Source organism: Phyllobates terribilis, unplaced genomic scaffold, assembly GCF_046119375.1.
Source record: "Phyllobates terribilis strain yellow unplaced genomic scaffold, ASM4611937v1 Scaffold_1__5_contigs__length_1240528914, whole genome shotgun sequence".
NCBI classification, from domain to species: Eukaryota; Metazoa; Chordata; class Amphibia; order Anura; family Dendrobatidae; genus Phyllobates; species Phyllobates terribilis.
In genome coordinates this window covers 1129439832-1129465748 of record NW_027362761.1, presented here as the reverse complement: position 1 = coordinate 1129465748, position 25917 = coordinate 1129439832, and the positions used below count along the sequence as shown (strand labels likewise).

At 41.4% G+C, this 25917-nt stretch overlaps 1 protein-coding gene across 2 annotated transcripts in view; it reads right to left on the bottom strand.

Moving 5' to 3' along the window:
- Positions 1-25917, bottom strand: part of LOC141161747 (uncharacterized) — a 192366-nt gene that overhangs the window by 65079 nt on the left and 101370 nt on the right. Inside the window, exons 10-17 of one of the 2 annotated variants that reach the window (XM_073647014.1) lie at positions 23411-23611; positions 21313-21459; positions 13702-13815; positions 11453-11536; positions 10890-11009; positions 8817-8902; positions 1592-1697; positions 211-333 (exon numbers count right to left, since the gene is read on the bottom strand). In XM_073647014.1, coding sequence (XP_073503115.1) covers positions 211-333; positions 1592-1697; positions 8817-8902; positions 10890-11009; positions 11453-11536; positions 13702-13815; positions 21313-21459; positions 23411-23611 — 981 coding nt within the window. The remainder of the gene's footprint in view (positions 1-210; positions 334-1591; positions 1698-8816; positions 8903-10889; positions 11010-11452; positions 11537-13701; positions 13816-21312; positions 21460-23410; positions 23612-25917) is intronic. The other variant, XM_073647023.1, reaches the window with a different exon arrangement.

Here is a 25917-nt window from a genome sequence, read left to right as displayed (position 1 = left end):
CTTTAGAGAATCACAAAGATGGCAGTGATGGGGACTGTCAGCAGGCCTCTGGCTGTCACACTAATCCTTCGGTTCCTTGCGTTCATGTCATGGGTATCCAATGGAAGCCGATACGCACGAGCACCAGCGAGAATTCATTTTAATCCTCACTGTCAGAGATTGAAAACAGCGACAAAGTCCCCAAATACAGCCCAAAGGCTACCGAGTTACCTTGTATGTGGGATTATTTCCAGAATAGTATGGGTTGAATACACCAATTGAATAAATGTTTTCTTTTTTTAAATCCCAAGTGAGGAGTGCTTCTCCTATTAACCCGGCAAAAGTATCTGCTACCTGTTAAGGTTAATAAGAAAGCATAAATATGACAAATACTTAGGTTTACAGTACACCTTATGTGATTTAAAAAGTTTTAATTATTTCAAAAAATAGTAAAAATAGCAAATGCAAGTATACCTTACAAAATATAAAATTAATTTACCTGACCGGTAAGCAGTGTAACAAGAAGAAGATAAAAAAAATTCCAGAATTGCATTATTTTTGGTCGCCAGAACACAGCAAAAATATGCAATAAAAACCGATCAAAACATGTTATGTACCCCAATGTGGTATCAGTATAAATGGCAGCTCAGATTACAAAAAACAAGTCCTCACCTAGTTCAATTGACAAAAAAATGAAAACGCTATGGGTCTTGAAACATGGCAACACAAGCTAATTTTTTTTTTCAATTTCCTTATTTATAATTTTTTGCCACGCGAGTAAAAAAATAAAAATAAATGTATATGTACAGTATATGTGTGTGTGTATATATATGTGTGTATAAGAATATATATATGTTAATTATACTGACCTGGAGAATCATATTGCCAGATTATTTTTTCCACACTGAATGTCATAAAAGCAAAACCCAAAAAACAATTGTGGAATAGTGTTTTTAGTGAAATTTCACTACACTTGGAAGTTCTTTCCTATTTTCCAGTAGGTTGAATGGTAAAATGAATAATGCTATTCAAAACTACAAACTGTTACCACAAAAAACAAACTCTCATAAGGCTACGTGAACAAAAAAAAGTAAAAAAGTTATGGCTCTTGGATGAAGGGGAGGACAAAAAACAAAAAAAACACAAACACAGTCGGGAAAGGTTCAGAAAAGGGTTATGGCAAATTATATTGAAAACTGCTCTTTTTTTTTAGATATGTGGAGCTCCTTGTCCTCTTATTAACACTGCAATACTTACATATGCTTACTATATTAAAAGGTGCATTCCTCTTCCTAAATCAGGTGCATCTGGCATTGTACAACAATTTTATTTATTTTTTTTATTTCATTTTATTTTGAGCAGCCTTACATTCTCCCCACTAATCTGTGCCATAAATCTTTATTTTTGCTAAGTTTAGCTAATAAGTAAATTTAACTATTGACCATACCACTTTTCTTGCTGCTTTGCTTTTTTGGAATAACAGCACAAATGTAAAAAAATTCTGGACAATTTTGGCCAAATCTTGAGTCAAATGAGGCATAAATTGAAAACTAAAATGCAAGTCTTTCTTCTAAAAGCATAGATATAATTTTGAAACATTCATTAAACTCACCTGTCTGTCAAGTTTGTTTGTATAAACGTTTTCCAGATTCCTCGACAGATTACATAAGATCCTGTCATACTGACGAAAGAGTTCATTTTCCCGAATGGCTTTTACGCTTTGACAGTGAAACAAAAAAAATTGATAATATATTAAATGTTTTTATATAAATCTTATATACTTTATGATTAAATAAGGATTGGAACAGGAAAATGAGATTAGAAAAGGAGACAATTTTTTTTTTCTTGTGTACGATTGTTGACTTAATACAAATATTGTTGGTGATGATGATGTTGTAATATTGACAAATTAGTTTACACAAGAACAGAGAGCAGAAATCATGGCTCAGAGTGCGGAAAATAGACAAAGACAGATTTTGTTGCTATGTAATTTTGTTTTCCATATTTAAGCCTTTCCCGACATAGGACATATCAGTAAGTCCTAGTAAGAATGTAGCTACTTGATCCCGGTGCCTATGGTTGCTAGTTTGTTATGGCAATCAGAGGCCAAACAATGGTCTCCAGGTTTGCCTGCTATTAGGTCCTGCTATAAGTAGGGTCTAAGAGGCTGTGTGTAGGTGTAATTCTGTTGTAGCGTATAACACTAGTAATCACACCATCAGCATCAAAAACACTAAGGCCACATTCCCACAATGAGATATTAGTGAGCTTTTAGTGAGTTTTGATGTTGCAGATTTTCTGCACCTATTATGTTACCTATTACTTGCATTTTTTTCATTACATGTTTATTGTGTTTTTGACGTTGCGGTTTTTGTCTCTTTTTGGTATGTCAAGTTTTCAATAAAGCTGCTTTGTTTTTGACATTTCCTGGTATTTGCATATTTACATAATCATGTGTGGATTACATGTGTTTGAGCGTGCTTCTGCAGTGGAAAAAATGCACTAAAAACACGTACATTTTTTACTTTCGAATTTTCCACATCTAATGAAAGTCTATGGGGAAAATCTGCACATAAAACTCAGTGTACCTGTAAGAGAAATTATGATGCTGTCATAGCTCCCAACCATCCCGGTTTTCGCGGGACTGTCCCGCTTTGTGGGCTCAGTCCCGCGTCCCGTCATGGCTCAGCTGTTCTCTCGGGTGTGGAGGGTGGTGGGGCGTGTTGCGGCGGTGGAGCAGCGGGCACAGGTAGTAGCCGGTAGCTGCAGCTACCACGTGTGCCCGCTGCTAAAGAAAATAAATATTCACTCCTGTCCATGCCCATGGTAGTAGACAGGAGTGAATATTCATTCTCCTTAATAGCATACACTGTCAATCGCAGTCGCTGGCTTCCAGCTGTGACTCCACGATCCTCTGTGCCTGCTATTAGAGAGAATGAATATTCAATCTTCTCCACTCCCATGGGCATTGAGAAGAGTGAATATTCATTCTGTTTAGTAGCGGGCAGAGAGGATTGCGAAGCCGCAGCAGGAGCTCGTCCGCTGCTGTGTGCGCTATTAAGGAGAATGACTATTCACTCCTCTCCACGCCATAGTTCCAGCATGGAGAGGTGTGAATATCCCCGTAGCTCACCTTGGCATTTGAGGGCACATGGGAGTGATGTCATGCACTGCTCAAATGCTGACATGAGCTGCTGGCAGACAGGACGCAGCACTGGAGCAGAGGGGAGGAAGGAAGGTGAGTAGAATTGTTTATTTTTTTCATGTGTGCGTGATGGGGGGCCATGTATATCAATATTTGGGATTAGGGGGTCATGCATACCAGGATTGGGTCTGAGGAGGCCATGCATACCAGGATTGGGTCTGAGGGGGCCATGCATAACAGGATTGGGTATGAGGGGGCCATGCATACCAGAATTTGGGATGAGGGGGGCATGCATACCAGCAGGATTGGGGATGAGGAGGCCATGCATACCAGCAGGATTGGGGATGAGGGGGCCATGCATACCAGGATTGGGGATGAGGGGGGCATTCATACCAGGATTGAGTCTGAGGGGGCCATGCATACCAGGATTGAGTCTAAGGGACCATGCATACCAGGATTGGGGATGAGGGGGGCCATGCATACCAGGATTGGAGATGAAGAGGCCATGCATACCAGGATTGGGGATGAGGGGGCCATGCATACCAGGATTGGGGATGAGGGGGCCATGCATACCAGGATTTGGTCTGAGGGGGCCATGCATACCAGGATTGGGGATGAGGGGGCCATGCATACCAGGATTGAGGATGAGGGGGCCATGCAGACCAGGAATGGGGATTAGGGCCATCTGCTGAATGCACCTCATTACCAGCGTCCCTCTGACAACTCCTCCTGCCAGGTGAGAAAAATAGTAAATGGGTGTGGTGTGGGTTGTGACCAGGGGCGTGGCCAAAATTTGCCGCGGCACGCTACTTGCGCCGCATGATCTGTCCCTCTTTCTCTTTTTCAAAAGTTGGGAGGTATGATGCTGCAGATTTGAAACACACAGGTCTGTTTAAGCTGGGTGAAAAAAAAAACACAAAGCATGAGATTTCTCTAAATCCCATCCACTTTGCTGGAACTATAAGGCTGTATGCCCACAATGTACTTTTGGTGAGTTTTTGACGCTGCATATTTTCGCTGATTCAAAGACGCAGTGTCTTAGAGCCTGTGCACACGTTGCAAACTTCTCCAGATTTGTCACATTTTTTCTGTGCAGATTTATCACAAAACCTGAAGGGTTTCCTGATGTCAGCAAAGTGAATGAGAATCCTGAATTTTCATACACGCGTTACGTATTTTTGACTTGCCGATTGGTGCAGCATGTCAATTCTTTCAGCGTTTTTGCTGCAGATTGTGCAGAAAAATCTGGACCAAAAACAAGTTAAAAACACTGCAAAAATGTGGCAAAAACACATAAAAAAGCACCTATTTTATGTTTTTCCTGCCAAGAGATGCAGAAATGGTACAGAATTTTCTGCACCAAATACTTAATGTATACACATAACCTTACAGTTCCAGCAGAGTGGACAGGATTTATAGAAATCTCATGCCCACTGTGCTTTTTTTTCTTAGCGTAAACTGACCTGCGGTGCATGTTTTAAAATCGCAAGATGTGAATTTCTCTTGCAGGTATGCAGAGTTTTATGTGCAGATTTTTCCCATACACTTGTATCAGATGTGGAAAATCCGCAGGTAAAAAATGCAAAGGCGTTTTTAGTGCATTTCTGTGGTGGAAACACATCAAAAGCGCAAGTAATCAGCAGCTTTATTTAAAACATGACATACCAAAAAGAGACAAAAATGACAGTGTCAAAAACGCAATAAAAATGCAAGTAACCTAATTTACTTAAAAGGTGCAGAAAATTTACAACATTAAAAACTCACCAGAAGCTCATTGTGGGAATGTAGTCTGCCATGTTCACATATTCAGCATTTGGTCAGTTCTTTACCTCAGTATTTGTAAGCCAAAACCAGGAGTGGAACAATTAGAGGAAGAGTATAATAGAAACACGTCACCACTTCTGTATTTATCATCCACTCCTGGTTTTGGCTTACAAATACTGAGGTAAAATACTGACCAAATACTGAACGTGTGAAGGAGCCTAAAAGTAATTTACACAATCAGAAACCACCTATATCAATATACTATAGTGCAAAATAAAATCAGATTTATAACTAACCCCTTCTCGACCTCTGACATACCCATACGTCATGGTTGAATAGGGTTCCCGACCTTTGACGTATGGGCAAGTCATGGTGATCTTGCGGGGCACTGTAGCTGTGCCTGTGCAATCGCCACCAGTAGCTCAGTTTAAGTTGTAGCCGAGACCCGGTTGTCACAGCACCGGGTCTTTTAATCCCCTACATATCGCGATTGCTATTGATTGCTGCATTTAGGAGACTCTCCCTTCCGATCGGCACCCACGTGACTTCATCGTGAGGGCCCGATTTTACCATGGTAGCCTAAGGTTGTCATGATGACAGCCAGCTAGAGCAAGCCTTTTAGACCATGCCAGGACCATGGTCAAAGAGACTTCTGTCAGTGTAATCTGACATGTATAATGCATTGCAATGCTGCTGTATTTTCATGACTATGAAAATTGTACATTCACACTGAAGGCATCAAAACTATGAATTAACACATGTGGAATTATATACTTAACAAAAAAGTGTGAAACAACTGAAAATATGTCTTATATTCTAGGTTCTTCAAAGTAGCCGCCTTTTGCTTTGATGACTGCTTTGCACACTCTTGGCATTCTCTTGATGAGCTTCAAGTGGTAGTCACCGGAAATGGTCTTCCAACAATCTTGAAGGAGTTTCCAGAGATGCTTAGCACTTGTTGGCCCTTTTGCCTTCACTCTGCGGTCCAGCTCACCCGAAAACATCTCGATTGGGTTCAAGTCTGATGACTGTGGAGGGCAGGTCATCTGGCGTAGCACCCCATCACTCTCCTTCTTGGTCAAATAGCCCTTACACAGCCTGGAGGTGTGTTTGGGGTCATTGTCCTGTTGAAAAATAAATGATGGTCCAACTAAACGCAAACCGCATGGAATAGCATGCCGCTGCAAGATGCTGTGGTAGCCATGCTGGTTCAGTATGCCTTCAATTTTGAATAAATCCCCAACAGTGTCACCAGCAAAGCACCCCCACACCATCACACCTACTCTTCCATGCTTCACAGTGGGAACCAGGCATGTAGAGTCCATCCGTTCACCTTTTCTGCGTCTCACAAAGACACGGTGGTTGGAACCAAAGATCTCAAATTTGGACCATCAGACCAAAGCACAGATTTCCACTGGTCTAATGTCCATTCCTTGTGTTCTTTAGCCCAAACAAGTCTCTTCTGCTTGTTGCCTGTCCTTAGCAGTGGTTTCCTAGCAGTTATTTTACCATGAAGGCCTGCTGCACAAAGTCTCCTCTTAACAGTTGTTGAAGAGATGTGTCTGCTGCTAGAACTCTGTGTGGCTTTGACCTGGTCTCTAATCTGAGCTGCTGTTAACCTGTGATTTCTGAGGCTGGTGACTCTGATAAACTTATCCTTTCCTGGGGCGGTCCTCATGTGAGCCAGTTTCTTTGTAGCGCTTGATGGTTTTTGCAACTACACTTGGAGACACTTTCAAAGTTTTCCCAAGTTTTTCGCACTGACTGACCTTCATTTCTAAAAGTGACGATGGCCACTCGTTTTTCTTTACTTAGCTGCTTTTTTCTTGCCATAATACAAATTCTAACAGTCTATTCAGTAGGACTATCAGCTGTGTATCCACCAGACTTCTGCACAACACAACTGATGGTCCCAACCCCATTTATAAGGCAAGAAATCCCACTTATTAAACCTGACAGGGCACACCTGTGAAGTGAAAACCATTTCCGGTGACTACCTCTTGAAGCTCATCAAGAGAATGCCAAGAGTGTGCAAAGCAGTCATCAAAGCAAAAGGTGGCTACTTTGAAGAACCTAGAATATAAGACATATTTTCAGTTGTTTCACACTTTTTTGTTAAGTATATAATTCCACATGTGTTAATTCATAGTTTTGATGCCTTCAGTGTGAATGTACAATTTTCATAGTCATGAAAATACAGAAAAATCTTTAAATGAGAAGGTGTGTCCAAACTTTTGGTCTGTACTGTATATATATTTTTTTCCCAGTATCGGAATGTGCTAAAAATTTTTAAAGAATTTGCACGATTTGTTCTCTACTGTACATATGTATGTAAAAAGAAAAATAAACAAAAAAAGTACACATATTTGGTATTGCCACGTCCGGAACAACAAGACTTATAAAACTGTGATACTAGTTAACCTCTTCCGTGAACATTATAAAAAAAGCGGCAAAAAACTACTTTTCATCATACCGCTGAGCAAAAAGTGGAATAAAAGCGATCAAAAAATCAAATGGAAATAAAAATATCGCTGAAAACACCATCTTGTCCTGCAAAAAAACAAGTTGCCATACAGTTCCGTCAGTGGAAAAATGAAAAAGTTATAGCTCTCAGAATATAGCAACGCAAAAATAATTCTTTCATAATATAGCAATGCAAAAATAATTCTTTTTTATATAAAATATTTCTTATTGTGTAAAAGCATCAAAGAAATAAATAAATAAATAATATAAGTGTGGTATCGCTGTAATCGTACTGACCCGAAGAATAAAACTGTCTGATCAATTTTATCACACCGTGAACAGTATAAAAAAACAACAACAAACAATTCCTTAATTGCTGGATTTTGTTCAGTCTGCCTCCCAAATATCGGAACAGAAAACAATAAAAAAAAACTATAAAAAAATGTTATGTGCCCAAAAATAGTACCAATAAAAACGTCAACTGGTCCCATATAAAACAAGCCCTCACATGCCTCTGTCGTCAGAATATGGAAAAATTATAGCTATCAAAATATGGCAATGCAAAAACTATTTTTTTTAAAAAAAACATCTTTTAGTGTGTGACAGCAGCTAAACATAAAAACTAGTTATAAATCTGGTATCGCTGTAATCACACCGAACCAAAGAACAAAATCATGTAATCACTTACAACGTACGAGGAACAGCGTAAAAAATAAAGAAAACCAATTCTTCACCTGCTGCTGATTTGTTCATTCTGCCTCTCAAAGATCGCAGTAAGGCTCGGCTCACATTTATCCTGCGATCTACGCTGAGTGCTTCCACCAGGGTTTCCGTGTAAATCTCTGAAATATGTGATTTCGACGGAATCCCTGGTGGAAGATTCCCTGTAATGAGGCAGATAGAGAGACTGTAGATGCTTTCTGGCCTTTGATCCAGCGGTGTCCGTATTTTCATTAGGAGTGCATAAAAACATGTTTGGCCACAGTTTTGTGCACCCCTGAAAAGAAGGACACCGCTAAACAGAGGTCAGATAGATTCCAGTGTAACTCTGCTGCCTCATTATAGTGAATGAATCCCTTGGGGGTTTCATCTGAATCATGTCACTCTGAGATTTAGATGGAAACCACGATGTAAGTGCTCAGCGTAGAGCACAGGATAAATGTGATCCAAAATGTTATGTAAAATGTTAGCATCAAAAGCCTCAACTTAATCCACAAAAAAAGTAAGTCCCCACTCAGGACCATCATGTGCTAATGGAAACATAGGGGGCTTCCACGTTACTGGTAGTACAAAGGAATAGAAAAGCGCTATGGCTCCTTGCCCCCCAAAAGAATCCAGTGATAGGAAAGGCTGTTTTTTAATACAACAAAAGTGCGTCTGTTTAACCCCCGCCTCATTGAAACTTATATTCTGATGCTTCTAACAATATCCTTGAAAATATATTTGAAGATAATATTTTACTTACTCTCGAGTTTGATACATTTGAATGATTTCTTTAGAATATTCTGGCAATAAGCCTTCAGTTTTCTCAGTTTTCAATGATTTTTGCAACTGCATGTATTAAAAAAGGGAAACATACAAGAGTCAAGTTTATTCAAGGCACAAACTGATTAAAAATAACAATCAGAGCTTACTCACCTTTGGGCACCCCTGTGTATCCAGCACAGGCCACTTCAGAGGTCTGCGCCAGCTTCAGAAACACTGCCTGCCCTGTTTATAAGGCACAGCAGCGCTGCAGCCTGTAATTGGCTGCAGTGGTCAGGTAAGTAGTATAGCACGTGATCTGATGTTTCTCCAATAATAATGGGGGAAAGAGAGGACTATTTAATTGTCTGCAGATAATCAGCACTCTGGTTTTAACTCTTTAAATGGGTTGGTGCAGCAAATTTTAAATTTTAACAGTGGCTTGGCATATTAAAAAATTATAGACGAAAATAAACTCACTTACAACACAGGCACCCCCGCGTGACATCACTATTAAGTCGGAGGGATCACACGGTACGGTCTCCACACTTTCACCAGCATGACTTTCCGCACCCCCTGGCTATACGTAAGGTCGGTCAGCTTGGCACAGTTTTACACAGACGCCTCCTGTCCACACAGGTACAGGGAGGCACGGGGAGTAAAAGACAGCTGGCATGGCACAACGCTCGCTCACAACCCTAACAGGCTGAGAGACCCCTTTCACTAGCATTAGTGAAACAGAGCCTTGCCAGCCTGGAAGAACTGCCACCAGGTGGGAGTGAGAAGCCTGCAGTCTGTATATAAGGAGGGGATGAGAAGCCTGCTATCTGTATATAAGGAGGGGATGAGAAGCCTGGTATCTGTATATATGGAGGGGGTGAGAAGCCTGTTATCTGTATATAAGGAGGGGATGAGAAGCCTGTTATCTGTATATAAGGAAGGGGTGAGAAGCCTGGTATCTGTATATAAGGAGGGGGTGAGAAGCCTGCAGTCTGTATATAAGGAGGGGATGAGAAGCCTGCTATCTGTATATAAGGAGGGGATGAGAAGCCTGGTATCTGTACATAAGGAGGGAGTGAGAAGCCTGGTATCTGTATGTAAGGAGGGGGTGAGAAGCCTGTTATCTGTATATAAGGAGGGGGTGAGAAGCCTGTTATCTGTATATAAGGAGGGGGTGAGAAGCCTGCTATCTGTATATAAGGAGGGGATGAGAAGCCTGGTATCTGTAAATAAGGAGGGGGTGAGAAGCCTGGTATCTGTATATAAGGAGGGGGGAGAAGCCTGTTATCTGTATATACGGAGGGAGTGAGATGCCTGTTATCTGTATATAAGGAGGGGATGAGAAGCCTGTTATATGTATATAAGGAGGGGTAGAGAAGCCTGCTGTCTGTATATAAGTACGGGTGAGAAGCCAGTTATCTGTATATAAGGAGGGGATGAGAAGCCTGGTATCTGTATATAAGGAGGGGGTGAGAAGCCTGCAGTCTGTATATAAGGAGGGAGTGAGAAGCCTGTTATCTGTATATAAGGAGGGGATGAGAAGCCTGTTATCTGTATATAAGGAGGGGGTGAGAAGCCTGTTATCTGTATATAAGGAGTGGGTAAGAAGCCTGTTATCTGTATATAAGGAGGGGGTGAGAAGCCTGCTATCTGTATATAAGGAGGGGGTGAGAAGCCTGTTATCTGTATATAAGGAGGGAGTGAGAAGCCTGCAGTCTGTATATAAGGAGGGGGTGAGAAGCCTGCTATCTGTATATAAGGAGGGGGTGAGAAGCCTGTAATCTGTATATAAGGAGGGGGTGAGAAGCCTGCTGTCTGTGTATATGGAGACGGAGATACACCTATATTCTGTATATAAGGAGGATGTGAAAAGCCTGCTACCTTTTGTTTGTATAAAATAAGGGATTAGAAACCTCATATCTGCATATACGTGGGGTAGCCTATATAAATGTGTGTGGCATGTGTTCATAAAAATTTTGGTCCATGATTTTTGGTTCAGGTGTCCAGAAGAAAAATTGAAAAGTTTAGCAACCCTGATTGATAGATCTGTAAGTATTATCAGATAATAACTCACTTGCTGAAAGTGCATTTTTCTTGAGGATGAAATAAAAGCATCAAGGTGACTCATTATTTTATTTATTCCAGTAAATTTCAGAAAACCAGCATGTTCATGGATTACTTCATGGGGGGTCCCCTGTTGAAGAAATGACTGTTTATAATTTATGAGACTAGATTATTCCTTGCATTACTAGCGTGGCCCTAAGGCCAGGGTTATACGGAAACAGTTGCTCTACATTGAGGTTGCAGTGTCGTCTTATGTCTAATGAGTTCCTGTTGTGTCACATTGCAACCTATATCCCACTATTACTGCAACATAAATGTTTTTAAATGTGTTCAATTTTCTGTTGCTGGTTTCAAGTTGTACATGACTCACTTTCCGGGTAGATAAAAATGTTATTGTACTATTTACAATAGACAGATGAATAATTCATATGGAGCGTGTAAACTCATAGTTTAAAGCCAAAATGGCAAATTGTGGGCTGGTATTAAATACAAAATAAACAAAACTTCAGTTAGTCATTTAGCACATACTGAAATTCTCATGCATGAAAATAATTCTGGTGCAAAATGATTTACCTCTTGAGCATGGATGGATGTGTGAAGAACTGGCAATATATATGATGTAAATACTGCAGCTTCCAGGTTTTGTGGTAGCGACTGCTGGATGAAACACAATATTTCATAAAATTAGTTCTGGAATATTAAATGCCAAACAGTCATAACAAAGCATACAGGTACATTCTGATCCTTAGGGCTCGTTCACACGAGTGTGTGTATCAGACGTGTGCTATCTGATGTTTATTGGATAGTACTTGGACAAATGTTCTTCTATGGGACAGTGCTGATCAGCGTTTTTTTTCCTCATGCCGCTCCGGCATGAGAAAAAGATCGCAACGTGCTGTGACACACACACCTTCAAGTCTATGGATGAGTGGAAATTATCAGATGCACTCAGATGTCATCCAAATGCAGTCTGACATCCGCAAACTCAGACAATAGAGAAGATGGAGAAATTAAATTCTCCATCTTCTCCTCAACTGCCCTACAGTTCTCTCATCCAAGAAAATCAGATCACAGTAAGCTGACAGAGTTTTATTTGAGTGTTGTTAGGATAATCAAGTTGATTCTCTCACCTGAGAGAATCAACACTCATGTATCCTCCACTTTAGGCCGGTTTCACTTGTCCGTATTTTTCCGGTACCGGAGATATCCGTGTCCCATGTGTCCGTGTGTGTCACACATGTGGCAACCGTATGCCGCCCGTGTGCCGCATCAGTATCACACGGACCGGCGCCTGGGAATCAGTGGTACAGTTAGCGATGTTCCCAAGCGCCGGGTGCTGAACACTGACCTCATCATGGTTCCCTGCCGGCGCTTCGATCAGCACCAGCAGGGACAATGATGAAGGTAGTAGTAGTCTGCTCCTGCAGTGTCCCTGTGTAAAAATAAGATTAAAGGAGGGAACCATTATGAAGGCAGTGTTCAGCACCCGGCGCTTGGGAACAGCGCTAACTGTTCCTCTGATTCCCAGGCGCCAGACATGTGGCTCCACGGGGGATCCTATTTTTTTCACATGTACCCAAAGACTTAAAGAGATAGAAGAAACTCGTGCATACTGCAATTTTTTTTCACACACACAGATTCAGTTAGTGAACAAAATCTGTCTGCATTGCCCCATTGAATAACATTGATCCGAGTGCTATCCATTTTTTTCAAGGACAGCACTCAAAACGAAAATAATAATCATCTTTTTATTTATATAGCGCCAACATATTCGGCATCGCTTTACAATTCAGACAATTTACAGACATTATTGGCACTGTCCCCATTGGGGCTCACAATCTACATTCCCTATCAGTATGTCTTTGGAGTGTGGGAGGAAACCGGAGAACCCGGAGGAAACCCACACAAACACGGGGAGAACATACAAACTCCTTGCAGATGTTGTCCTTGGTGGGACTTGAACCCAGGACCCCAGCGCTGCATGGCTGCAGTGTTAACCACTGAGCCATGAACCTGTAAAATGGAGCTGTCATCTTCTACCCTAGATGGGAAAATGTTTATTTTGATTATATAAACTTTAGATAATTTGATTGAGTATTTTTATGAAAAAAAATTCAAATGAAAAATGAAAATGCCATTGACTATCAGTTTTTGTCCATTATCTTGTGAGCAGAACAACCTGACAGTCACTCTCTGTGGGCTAAAATTTGCCACATTTGTTTATTACTTCAGCACATAAAATAGTAAATGAAGCAACTTTACAAACAGGACCTCAAGCAATGAATACAGACTTCAAACAAACCATTTGTAGTCTGAATCCTGCAGATGTTTCCCCTTCTAGCTGTTAAGCTGTGTGCCCACGATGCATTTTTCAAGCGTTTTGCTGCGGAGTTTGCGCAGCGTAAATGCTTGTAAAACGCTTGGTAATCCTTCCCCCATGGTGCCCAATGTCAATCCGCAAGTTCAATGCTCATGCTGCGGAATTTTCTGCAGCGTTTTTGATGTGCGGAAAATTCCGCAGCATGTCCATTATTTGTGCGTTTACGCATGCGGAATTGCCTTCTCAATACATTAGAAAAATGCAAGGCAATTCTGCAAGGGCAAAACGCGTCAAAAACGCGCGAAAAACAAGTTTTTACTGGCATACTGGCAAGGACATGCAGAAATGCTGCGGAAATTTTCTGCTTCAATTCTACATCATGGGCACATGTAAACTACCCCACTCCATGGATTGCTACTTTTTGTGTAGTCTGTTCCCCACCCAAGACTGTGTAGAAATCCAACACACCAGAAACATAAATTTGAAATTAAACATGCCTTACCATTCCAAATAATTTAGAAAGCTGTTTCATCTCTGTTGACCTTTTTTTAACCTCCGTATTAGTCAATTTTTCTATTTTCTTGTGATCTTTAATCTTAAACTGAAATTCTGCATCCTTGAACAAAATATTTAAATATGAAAGTTCAAAAGTAACATGGTATATCACATAATACACAGATCGGTCAGTTCAGTTTAATCACTGCTTCATTAGTCTGACAGAGATCAGGATGAGAATAAGTCTGTGTGCCCACTATGCGTTTTTTAAGCGTTTCCGCAGCGGCAATTCCGCCACACAAACGCTTAAAAAACGCATGGTAGAAGGCCTGCAATGGTCCCCAATGATATTCCGCATGTTCTGTGCACATGCTGCGGAAATTTCCGCTGCGGATTATCATTGCGGAAAAATACGCAGCACTACCAATTATTTTGCGTAATCGCAGCGTTTTTGCCGCCATTGACTTGCATTGAATCGCTTAATATCCGCATGACTACATGTGCACATGCAGATATTAAGCGATTCAATGTGCGGATGGTACCCGGGTTTGGAGAAGAGGAGACTCTCCTCCAGACCCCGGTACCATAGTACCTGTAAAAAAAAATAATTAAAATAAAAAAGATACATTACACTGTGTGCAGAATTATTAGGCAAGTTGTATTTTAGAGGATTATTTTAATTATTGATGAACAACTATGTTCTCAATCAACCCAAAAGACTCATAAATATCCAAGCTTAATATTTTTGGAAGTTGGAGTGGGGTTTTTTTTAGATTTGGCTATCTTAGGAGGATATCTGTTTGTGCAGGTAACTATTACTGTGCCGAATTATTAGGCAACTTAATAAAAACGAAATATAATCCCATCTCACTTGTTTATTTTCACCAGGTAAACCAATATCAGTGCACAAAATTTAGAAATAAACATTTCTGACATGCAAAAACCAAAACCAAAAAAATTACTGATCAATATAGCCACCTTTCTTTATGATGACACTCAACAGCCTTCCATCCATAGATTCCGTCAGTTGCTTGATCTGTTTTCAATCAACATTGCGTGCAGCAGCCACCACAGCCTCCCAGACACTGCTCCCAGAGGTGTACTGTTTTCCCTCCCTGTAGATCTCACATTTTATGATGGACCACAGGTTCTCTATGGGGTTCAGATCAGGTGAACAAGGGGGCCATGTCATTATTTTTATTTCTTTTAGACCTTTACTGGCCAGCCATGCTGTGGAGTAGTTGGATGCATGTGATGGAGCATTGCCCTGCATGAAAATCATGTTTTTCTTGAACGATGCCGACTTTTTCCTGTACCACTGCTTGAAGAAGTTGTCTTCTAGAAACTGGCAGTAGGTCTGGGAGTTGAACTTCACTCCATCCTCAACCCGAAAAGGGCCCACAAGTTCATCTTTGATGATACCAGCCTATACCAGTACCCCACCTCCACCTTGCTGGCGTCTGAGTCGGAGTGGATGTAGCGTCGGCGTCCCTGCCTCCTGCTAGGCAGGGACGCTGTTCTCCTCACCTCTCCGCTCCATGCCCGGCGTCCTCCTCCCGCTCTGCTGGCAGCACGCGCTGCTTCCCGGCCACTGTGCTTAGGGCGCGCGCGCGCTCCCCCTCTCTTAAAGGGGCCGCGCGCGCCGTCCTAAGGAGTCCCTGGCCAATGGCCGGAGGACCTCACCATATATCAGGCACCTCCTCCAAAATGGAGGTGCCCGAGCAATGTTGTTGCAAAGCCTTCATTCTGCTTCAGCCCTCAGGTCCCGTTGCCAGTTACCTGCCAGTCACCTGCCAGATTCCTGCTTGATACCTGCCTGATATCCGCTTACCTGCTTGCAAGCCTGCGGTCCGACGGTCTGCCTTCCGACACCTGTCAGTCTGTCTATGGACCAGCCTGCCCGCTCACCTGGGAGCGCTCACCTGCTACCTGCCTGCTAGCCTACCTGGAGGCTCTGCCGTCACTTGCCGTGACCACCTGCCTGTCCAGAGACTCTAGCCCGCTCACCTGGGAGCGCTCACCTGCTACCTGCCTGCTAGCCTACCTGGAGGCTCTGCCGTCACTTGATGTGACCACCTGCCAGTCCAGAGACTCTTGCCCGCTCACCTGGGAGCGCTCACCTGCTACCTGCCTGTTAGCCTACCTGGAGGCTCTGCCGTCACTTGCCGTGACCACCTGCCTGTCCAGAGACTCTTGCCCGCTCACCTGGGAACGCTCACCTGCTACCTGCCTGCTAGCCTACCTGGAGACTCTGCCATCACTTGCTGTGACCACCTGCCCTTCTACCCAGAGACTGTCCCTGTCACTTGCCGTGACTACCTGCCCGTCTTCCCTGGGAGCCACCCGCTTCCTCACAAGGACCGCCCCCTTGTAGAGTTGCTCAGAGGTTCCGCCTCCCAGACCCGTTACAGTGGAGCTCTCTGCCCTTTCCTGATCCAGCCTCTGGCCCATCCATCTGGCCCATCAACAGTCACTCTCATTTCATCAGTCCATAAAACCTTTGAAAAATCAGTCTTAAGATATTTCTTGGCCCATTCTTGACGTTTTATCTTATGTTTCTTGTTCAAAGGTGGTCATTTTTCAGCCTTCCTTACCTTGGCCATGTCCCTGAGTATCGCACACCTTGTGCTTTTTGATACTCCAGTAACGTTGCAGCTATGAAATATGGTAAAACTGGTGGCGAATGGCATCTTGGCAGCTTCACGCTTGATTTTCCTCAATTCATGGGCAGTTATTTTGCGCCTTTTTTGGCCAACACGCTTCTTGCGACCCTGTTGGCTATTTGCCATGAAACGCTTGATTGTTCGGTGATCACGTTTCAAAAGTTTGGAAATTTCAAGACTGCTACATCCTTCTGCAAGACATCTCACAATTTTGGACTTTTCAGAGCCTGTCAAATCTCTCTTCTGACCCATTTTGCCAAAGGAAAGAAAGTTGCCTAATAATTAAGCACACCTTATATAGGGTTTTGATGTCATTAGTCAACAACCCTCCTCATTACAGAGATGCACATCACCAGATTTACTTAATTGGTAGTTGGCTCCCAAGCCTATGCAGCTTGGAGTAGGACAACATGTATAAAAAGTATCATGTGATCAAAATACTCATTTGCCTAATAATTCGGCACACAGTGTATACTTACCTTCTGATGGCCCGCAGTCTCCATAGCGATGCGTCCTGGCTAGCCGGCAGCTCGCGATGGTCTAAAAGGACCTGCCATGACGTCATTTAGTCATGTGACGGATCACGCAACCGCTGACGTCGGCGGTCACATGACCCATCACATGACTAAATGACGTCATGGCAGGTCCCTTTAGACAACCGTGAGACACCGGGAAGACCGGACGCATCAGATAAGGAGACCAAGGGCCATCGGAAGGTGAGTATAATGTTTTTTTTAAAATTTTTTACCATTTTTATTCTTTTTTTTTAACTAACTTGGTCACACTATATAAAATCCATGTCGGTTGCATGGAATTATATAGTGTGACCAAGTTGTCAAGCACTTTCCAAGTGATGCTAAAATCACTTGGAAAGCGCTTGACAACCCGCATGATCGAAACGCTTCACTTACGCTTGTCCCTGGCAGGAAAAACGCATGTAAAATCCACATACGTTTTTCTGCCAGGATGATGAAGAAACGCTCAGGAAAAATCCGGAGCATTTCTGCATCGTGGGCACATAGCCTGAAGAATTAGTGAAATTGGGCAGTTTAAAGGGCTCATGCACAATGCTCTTTTACTGGTCATTATATATACCCCGAGCCTACTATAGAACTATGGTATATTTATAAATTTCTATTATTGTATAAGGAAGCAAAATTTTGTTTCCAAAAATATTATATGAATCCATTTTAAAAATCAATACTATGAAGGTATATCATAAGGTGGCATATGGCAAATTTATACCATCATGCAAAATCCACCTACAAGAACCCGTCGCAATCAGCAGATATTGTTGAGATTCTGAGCAGCCAAATGCCCAAAAATATGCTCATTAAAGGTGCAAAACAATGGATGGAGTTTGTCCTTGCTGGATTAACTGATATTGAAATAAACTCTAAATCATATTAAGTCACAATGGTCTATTTAGACATGTAGATAATATATGCGACTAATGATATGATTTTATTAAGTGACCTGGACCCAATAACAGACAAGCATTAATATTACAGATGAGCATATTTTTTTTAATTCAAATTTGCTAGATTCACAATATTTTCTGGAAATACAAATGTCATAACTAAAAAGCCTCTAATTACATGAAAAATACATGTATAATGCTCAGTTTTCCACATTTGTACAATAAATGTGCAGCACCGCCCAGTGACCGAAACAGAAACTGAGGGGCGAGGAACTGGCAAGATGTTAAACTATCACAGTTATTTGAAAAATTGTTAATTATGTAAAAGAAAATTGCACTTATGGAATTCAAACAATTTTGTTTGGACAACTTTTAACAATTTTGCCATTTTTAACAATTTTTCCCTTTCAGACCTGCCCTGCACAGGAGCCACACATGCGGGGAAGTGTTGACTCTGCAGGGAGTGGAAAGGGTTCTCCTGGTCAGACACATGGTTGGCAAACATTTGATGTGCAAAAGCTTCACTGATTAGGGAACATAGATTTTCCAGGTAACACGCCAATTCCCTTGGCAAAAACTTTATGAACAATTTTTGAAATTTTTTTTAAAGAGAATTTCACTCATGAAATTCAAATAATTTTGGTTTAATAATTTTCAACAATTTTGCCCTTTCTCACAATCCTGATAAGGGTGCTACAGGGAAAATATTCGATGTATCAAATACTTGATGTAGATAACACGATAAATGTTGTTGTTGAAAAATGTAGCATTTTGTGCCCAAACCTAGCAGGGACTTATTTTTTGTGCAATAAATAATGATGGTTAGCATCTTCCATTGGGTCTGAGAGCACTCTATTCTATTGCAAAAGCCAATACAATTCAGGTGGTCTTGCATCAATTGTTGCAAACTTAGACATGTGAGAGTGAAATTTCCTTGTAATTACATGACTAAACATATGTTTCTTGGGCAACAATAGGTGGTAGGTGAGGATGATGATGGGGCCAATAACAAAAACAAGGTACTACTTGCATGAACAAACTGGTTACAAAAAGACGACTACGAGGAGAGGAAAGAGGGCAGTTTGAGCCATGCTCATCTTGCCGGTCAGTTTTCTTTCCCCACATGAGCGGGTGATGCTGTTTCATGTGCTGACATTGTGATGTAGTTCCAATTCGATGTGTGCCAGGATGTACCTAGTTTATTTTCCATCAGCACAGCCTGCTCAATGCAATAGATTGATACTCCAGCAATGCGGAAAGGAATTTCCACACGTGAGATGCCTGCACTACACTACCACAGCTTTGAAGAACTTTTGAGCCTGTAACATAAACAATAGTCATGACATCACCTTCTCCAGAGCAGACCAAGCTGGTTTTGCCCCAGATGATATTTTAGCCACACATCGCCTGTGCAGTCTCTGATGCAAACAACTTCCTCCTCTGATGACATTACCTCCACAGCACCCCTATCTGACTTCCAGGTTCACCCCAGAATAATCATTATCATCCCTGCTAACAGTTGCCTCAGTGTGGGAAATAGCTGAGCTCCTTGCCTCCTGGTCTGACTCCCACCCGGGGATTAGCCATGGCACTGAGGGCTACAATCATTGCCAGTGCCCCTACGACCATGGATTACAGAGCCAGCATTACAGCTGGTGTTAAAATTGTGTTCTGCTCTGGCCCTATGACTTCCGAGAACAGAGGCTGACTGCTCATCTCTTACAATAAATCAACTGGAAAAAGTTGTTCTGGAAAAAGTTGTTTTGGTATAGTATGTTACTTAACTCCAGGGTGCTGAGGGTTAGGGAACTATGAGGCAGAAAAGAAATAGGTGTCATTGACAGATTGTAAATTTTGCTATGTACAGCATTAATTATTAGAATATGGACTAAGTAGAACACTGACTCCAGCTGATGATGTCGCTGTCAGAGGCTACATCATACTGTTGTGATTGATATGAGTGATACTCCATTATGCCCGCTGCTTCCTCCCTATTAATATGCATGCCGGAGGCAAAGGAGACCAAGTGTGACCTGCCTTTGGCACTAAACTGTCTGGATGGTTGCTGCCAGTAGTGCTGGTGGTGTTGGTGCTGCTAGGGGCTAACACATTCTTATCTATATTAAATTATTATTTTTTTCTATGTCCCTACTATATCCTTTATCCATGCCACGTTAAGGTTTAGCATAAATTTTGTACACGAGTAGAAAGTTTAATTGCTTTCTAAACTTTGTTAACAAACTCAGCTAACATATGAAACATTTGACTTCAATCAGAAATGCTAGGAACTGGCAGCATTCATGTGATGGACAAGATGTATAATTAAACAGCAGCCTGCCTGTAATATCAATGTGGTGTGTATCTGCCCCAATTTGACAATTTAAACAAGTGTGGCAAAACTGACTTGAACAGTTAAATTTTTCAATTTACTTCAATAATTCATTTAAACATTTTGCATTAAAAGCACAGGAAATAACCCTGCCCACAAAGAATCACATAAAAAATAAAGACAGGAAATAGGAACACCTCCAAAAAACGCTCAAACAAACTACAGTATAGTTTTGTGCTGTATAATTGCCAAAATGGATTATTGAAATAGGTAGGCAGCAAGTAAAAGGGTAGATATTTTTGCTTTAAGATTTTCTCACCCTCAACAAAAAGGTTGCCTCTTTTTAAAGGGACCAAAAGTAAATGAACAATTATCTCAAAAGCTCTTTAGTGGGCTGCATAGGCTATTCCCTTGTTAATACATCATCAAATAAGCAGGTCAAAGGTCTGGAGATCATTCCAGGTGTGGCATTTGCATTTGGAAGCTGTTGCTGTGAACCCACAAAATGTGGTCAAAGGAACTCTCAAAGGAAGAGAAATAGACCATCATTAGGCTGAAAAAAAGAAGAAATCCATCAGAGAGATAGCAGAAATATTAGGAGTGGCCAAATCAACAGCTAGGTATATTCTGTAAAAAAAAGTGTGCACTGGTGAGCTTGGGCCCTCGAAAAAGCCTGGACATCCACTGAAAAAGTGGTGGATGATCACAGAATCCTTTCCATAATGAAGAAAAACTCCTTCACAACATCCATCCAAGTGAAGAACACTGTCCAGGAAGTACATGTTTCAGAGCTATGCCTCTTCCTTTTTTTGTGTGCATATATTTGTGTTTCTTCAGATATTTTGTTACACAATGCCTGAGGAAGAGACCTAAGAAGTCTTGAAAGCTTGCTTTGCAACATCATTAAGTTTATTTTTGTTAGCCATTAAAAAGTATCATAACTACAAGATTATCTTGTTTTCCCACTGAGAGCAATCTTTTGTCCATTCTGTCATGGAAACAATGCAGATTTTCAGGTTGGATTTTGCCACTAGCAAAATATGCAAATTGTCTGTTCATATGTAATTTCCCAGAGGCGCATGCATGGCCTTTAAGTCCCCTCACTCTGACATGCCAGGCTTGGCTTGTCACTCTCCACAAGGAAAAACATTACACCTTAGACCCTTTGCAAAACAATGCAGATGTAATTCCTCTATGCTTATTTACCTTTTCAGGATACGCAAGCAACATTAAACAAGAAAGTTCAGGACGCTTCTTCCACTTCTGCATAAATTCACTGTTAATAAGGATATCTTTAACTTCCTTTTCAACAATGTTGAAGGAAAATTCACTCAATACAAATACAGCATCCACCTGGAAACAAAGAGTTCTTTTAGTTTTCTATGAAATCTGCAAGCTAGAAAAAAAAACAATGTCAATGCAGATGTTAATGAGGTGAATTATCAACATAATTATTGGCTAAAGCTAATTTCTATTCTTGAGAACATAACAAGTGTTATTGAAAATTTTGACTAGAAGCAACTTGACTTAAAGAAACAAATTTTACAATGATAAACCTCATTTAGATGTATCATGCTACGTGTATGGACCGTGATATGTGCATGGTGTCAAATTAAGGTCAGGAGACCCCTGGTCATTCCATGCATCAAGGTCTGTACTTAGTGGACGATATATGGATGTCTGAATGAAACTTTAGGCGAAGTTCATCCGAGCTTGAGCTGAGTGTCAGTTTATTGTGATCCGCACCTCAGGAGAGGAGAAGATTGAGAATTTATTTTCTCCATCTTCTCCATTGCCTGAGTCCGCAGATGTCGGACTGCACTCAGACAACATCCAAGTGCAGTCTGATGCTTTACTCACACCCACAGACTTGAATGGGTGCACGTGGTCTGATTTGCGGGTCACTTACAGCATGCGGAGATATTTTTGTCATGCCGAATCAGAATGTTTCGCTAATCTGCACTGCCCCATAGTAGAACAATTGTTGGAATGTTAAATGCTAAAATATCGGAAAGCACTAGTCCGAGTTATATGCTTGTGTGAGCGAGCCCTTATGGTCAGTGTTGCCTCCACCTTCCTAATTTTTTTAAGCTTCCTAGTACACTATATGAGAACGACTACAAATGAAACTAAATGGCAAAAGGCAGAATACTAACTTCAGCTAACCAATTCCAAAAAATGTACATAGCTGGCAGAGAAGCAGCAAGAAAGACTAGTGATTTTGATAGAAAAACATCTATTTTAAAACATCTATTTTAAAAATTTTGTAAAATAAAGACAGTGTATTCTCTATCCAAACATTAAAGGGATTCTCCGGAAACTAAAGAAAACTAATAAACAATTATAGATAAATAAGCAAATCTTTTGGAAATTATTAGTGATGCATGAACGTGCTTGGATAAGGGGTTAACCGAGCATGCTCGGGTGCTCAAAAACTATGCATAACAGCCGGGAGACATGCAGCCGCTGTGACTCAAACTTAGTTTTCGAGCATGCCGAGGATAGTCTGTAAGCACCTGAGCGTGCGCTGATAACCCCTTATCCAAGCACGTTCGCACATCACTAGTAATTATTTATTTACAGCATTATAGTTTTCTCTAGTTGGCAATTATTCACATTTTTAAAATGGTTGCCATCACACTGCTGAACACAAAACCCGTCCTAAACACAGAGCAAGTGTAACGTTGGTGGGTGTGGACACACTGCACAATGGAGCGAGCTTACTCTGGCGGGGCGTAAGCGAGTGTCTACCATTTCTTCACTAGCACCTCTGATGGTAAGGATAGGCTGGGCAGCTGGTGGACACCAGATTCCATTCCAGGGCAGCCCACTCCGGATTAGTAATGGGTGTGTTTGATAGACACCTCTCAATTTCTCATTGTGGAAAAATGTTGTTTGTTTTTCAAAGTGTGGCATTACCTCTACTATATAAGTTAAGATGATTGCAGCAATTGTTAGGGGAAAAAAGTTTTATATTTTTTATGTGAACATTTCTTATTTAATTAATTTTTTACATTTTATTAATTTAAAGTTCCACTAGGAGACTTCACAAGGTGATCAATAAAATTACACAGGGAGGCTCCTTCCTCTGTAAAACTGCCTATTGACAGACATATAAGACATTAAAAATAATTTCCAATAATGACCATTGCAATGTGAGTCTGGCTGTCAGTCACAGCTGTGTTGGTTATTAATAATTTTCCCCTAAAGTTATTCAAAGTATAAAATGTTACATACAATCTTCCTAAGGTATCTAACTTGGCATACTTTTTCATATTATTTACCCTTACAGTTTTCAACTTACCATGTTGAGAGCCTTATTAATAAAATCTAGAGCTAGGGCATCTGAATCATCGGTTCCTGGCATCTCCAGTATTTCTTTTCCACCGTACAGAAATTTGCTGGGTACATACACCACGATTTCTTTTACTGCAGCAATTCTGCAGTCCCATTTTGCTTTTTCACTGTCTTTATTTTGCGGGCTTGTGAGACATTGTAGAATAGCCTGTAATACAGGAGGTGATCGTTCAAAACAAAACCTAGTAAAGAGTATTTATAGCACATATTTTAAATACACTTAGGAGCTAATTCATCAAAGTTTTTGAGTCAGAAAACTGACTCCGGCTCTGTGCCCACGATGCAGAAATGCTCCGGATTTTTTCCTGAGCGTTTCTGCATCTCCCTGGCAGAAAAAACGAATGCGGACTGTACATGCGGATTGTGCATGCGGATTGTACATGCGGATTGTACATGCGTTTTCCTGCCAGGGACATGCGGATGTGAAGCGTTCTTCACATGCATTTCCGCATGCGGGTTGACAAGCTCTTTCCAAGCGATTTTAGCATCACTTGGAAAGTGCTTGTCAACTTGGTCACACTATATAAATCCATGCAAACAGCATGGATTTATATAGTGTGACCGAAAGAATGGTAAAAAATAAAAAATAAAAATATACTTACCTTCTGATGGCCCTCGGTGTCTTTATCCGATGCGTCCTGGCTTGCCGGCAGCTTGCGATACACTAAAGGACCGCCGGCGTCAGGGGTCGCGTGACCCGTCACATGACTAAATGACGTCATGGCAGGTCCTTTTCAGACCATCGCGAGCTGCCGGCAAGCCGAGACGTATCGCTAAGGACATCGGGGGCCATCAGAAGGTAAATATAATGTATATTTTATTCTTTGTTTTTACAGGTACTATGGTCTCCTCTTCTCCAAACCCGGGTACCAGCCGCACATTGAAATGCATGGATTCCACATGTACAAATGCAGTGATGCGGATGTCATGCATTCCAAATGCAAGTCAATGGCGGCGAAAACGCAGCGCTTCCACAAAATAATTGGTAGTGCTGCAGAGTTTTCCGCAATGATAATTCGCAGTGGAAATTTCAGCAGCATGTGCACAGCACATGCGGATTATCGTTGGGGAACATGGCAGACCTTCTACCAAGCATTTTTTAAGCGTTTCTGCAGCGGAATTGCAGCTGCGGAAATGCTTAAAAAACGCATAGTGGGCACACAGCCTTAAAAGCTTTGAAAAATTGCTAAATATTTGTGTAATAGGGAGGTGGGCCAAAAAATGTGTGACTTTTGGCATGTTCCACCAGTTTAACTCTGCTTGACCGAAATTAGCAGAGCTGGGGTGAAATATGAGCAGGACGGAGCAGGCTACACCTGTCAAGGTAAAATAAATATATTATAGAAAATCAATTAGTTTCTTTTAATAGATTATCTAATCAGTGTGAATCAATATACAGATGAAGGAATAAACTATGTGTATCTATGTATGCAAATGTGTATATGCACATGGATTATGTTAATAGTTAATAAATATTTAACTAACAGCTTCTATTCTTATTGTAGACACAAACAACTAAATGATTTCCTGGGAATGCCGTATGCATGTGCATGGCTGATAACAGAGGGATTCATGTCGAGTTGGCAAAGATGGAGCTGAGAGACGAACTCACCCCCTCCCATCGGAATTCCTAAGGAGTTACTAAGGTCAAAAGATACATGGATGAACAAATTACAGTGTGCCAAGTTATCAGAAAAGAGTAATACATTTTACTAATCCCACCTAGAAGGAGAATACTATTTAACCCCATCTCTACGTAATAAAGTATGCTATTTGCGTGGTTCAGTCTCTGAGTGAAGTTTTTCAACCAGATTAGCAGATTTGGTTAATTAGCTTCTCTGCATGCACTCGGACATCATTAATTTGGAGGAGAGCAGTTACCTAGTGTATCTTAAATTGGTAAAACCTCCACAAATGGTGCCGTGACTCGGATCACACTCAAGGGGAACTCTAGGTCTCGGGGTGCCGGGACTGCTCAAAGCGAGAGCCTGATCAACTCTCATCACTAAATACGGTAAGTCTGCAGATTTAATGAATCCATAGTACTTTCTCGTATTTTGAGCAGTCTCTGGTGAGCTTGTGGTGTCTAGATTGGCCCTTAGGGACAGCCCGTGCGACTGGGCGGGTCCCCGCTGTGTGATTCCAAGAACTCTGGTGTGTAGTCGCTCCTGGCTAACAGCTGTTCTGTGGTATCTTAGGCATCCTGTCCCATTAGAACGATCTTTGTACGCAGGGGCGTACACGTATACACTTGAGAATTTAGGAAAATTTCTTTGTTTATAATGAGGGCACGCGGGGAGTGACATTGTTGCTCATAAGTCGTGTATTAAGTCGTCATTAGTACGCGGGCGCGCGGGACCAACCAATCCTCTATTAAGTCGTGTATTAAGTCGTGGGACAAGCGGGGAGTGAAGTTACTGATAAGTCGTGTATTAATACGTCATTAGGACGCGG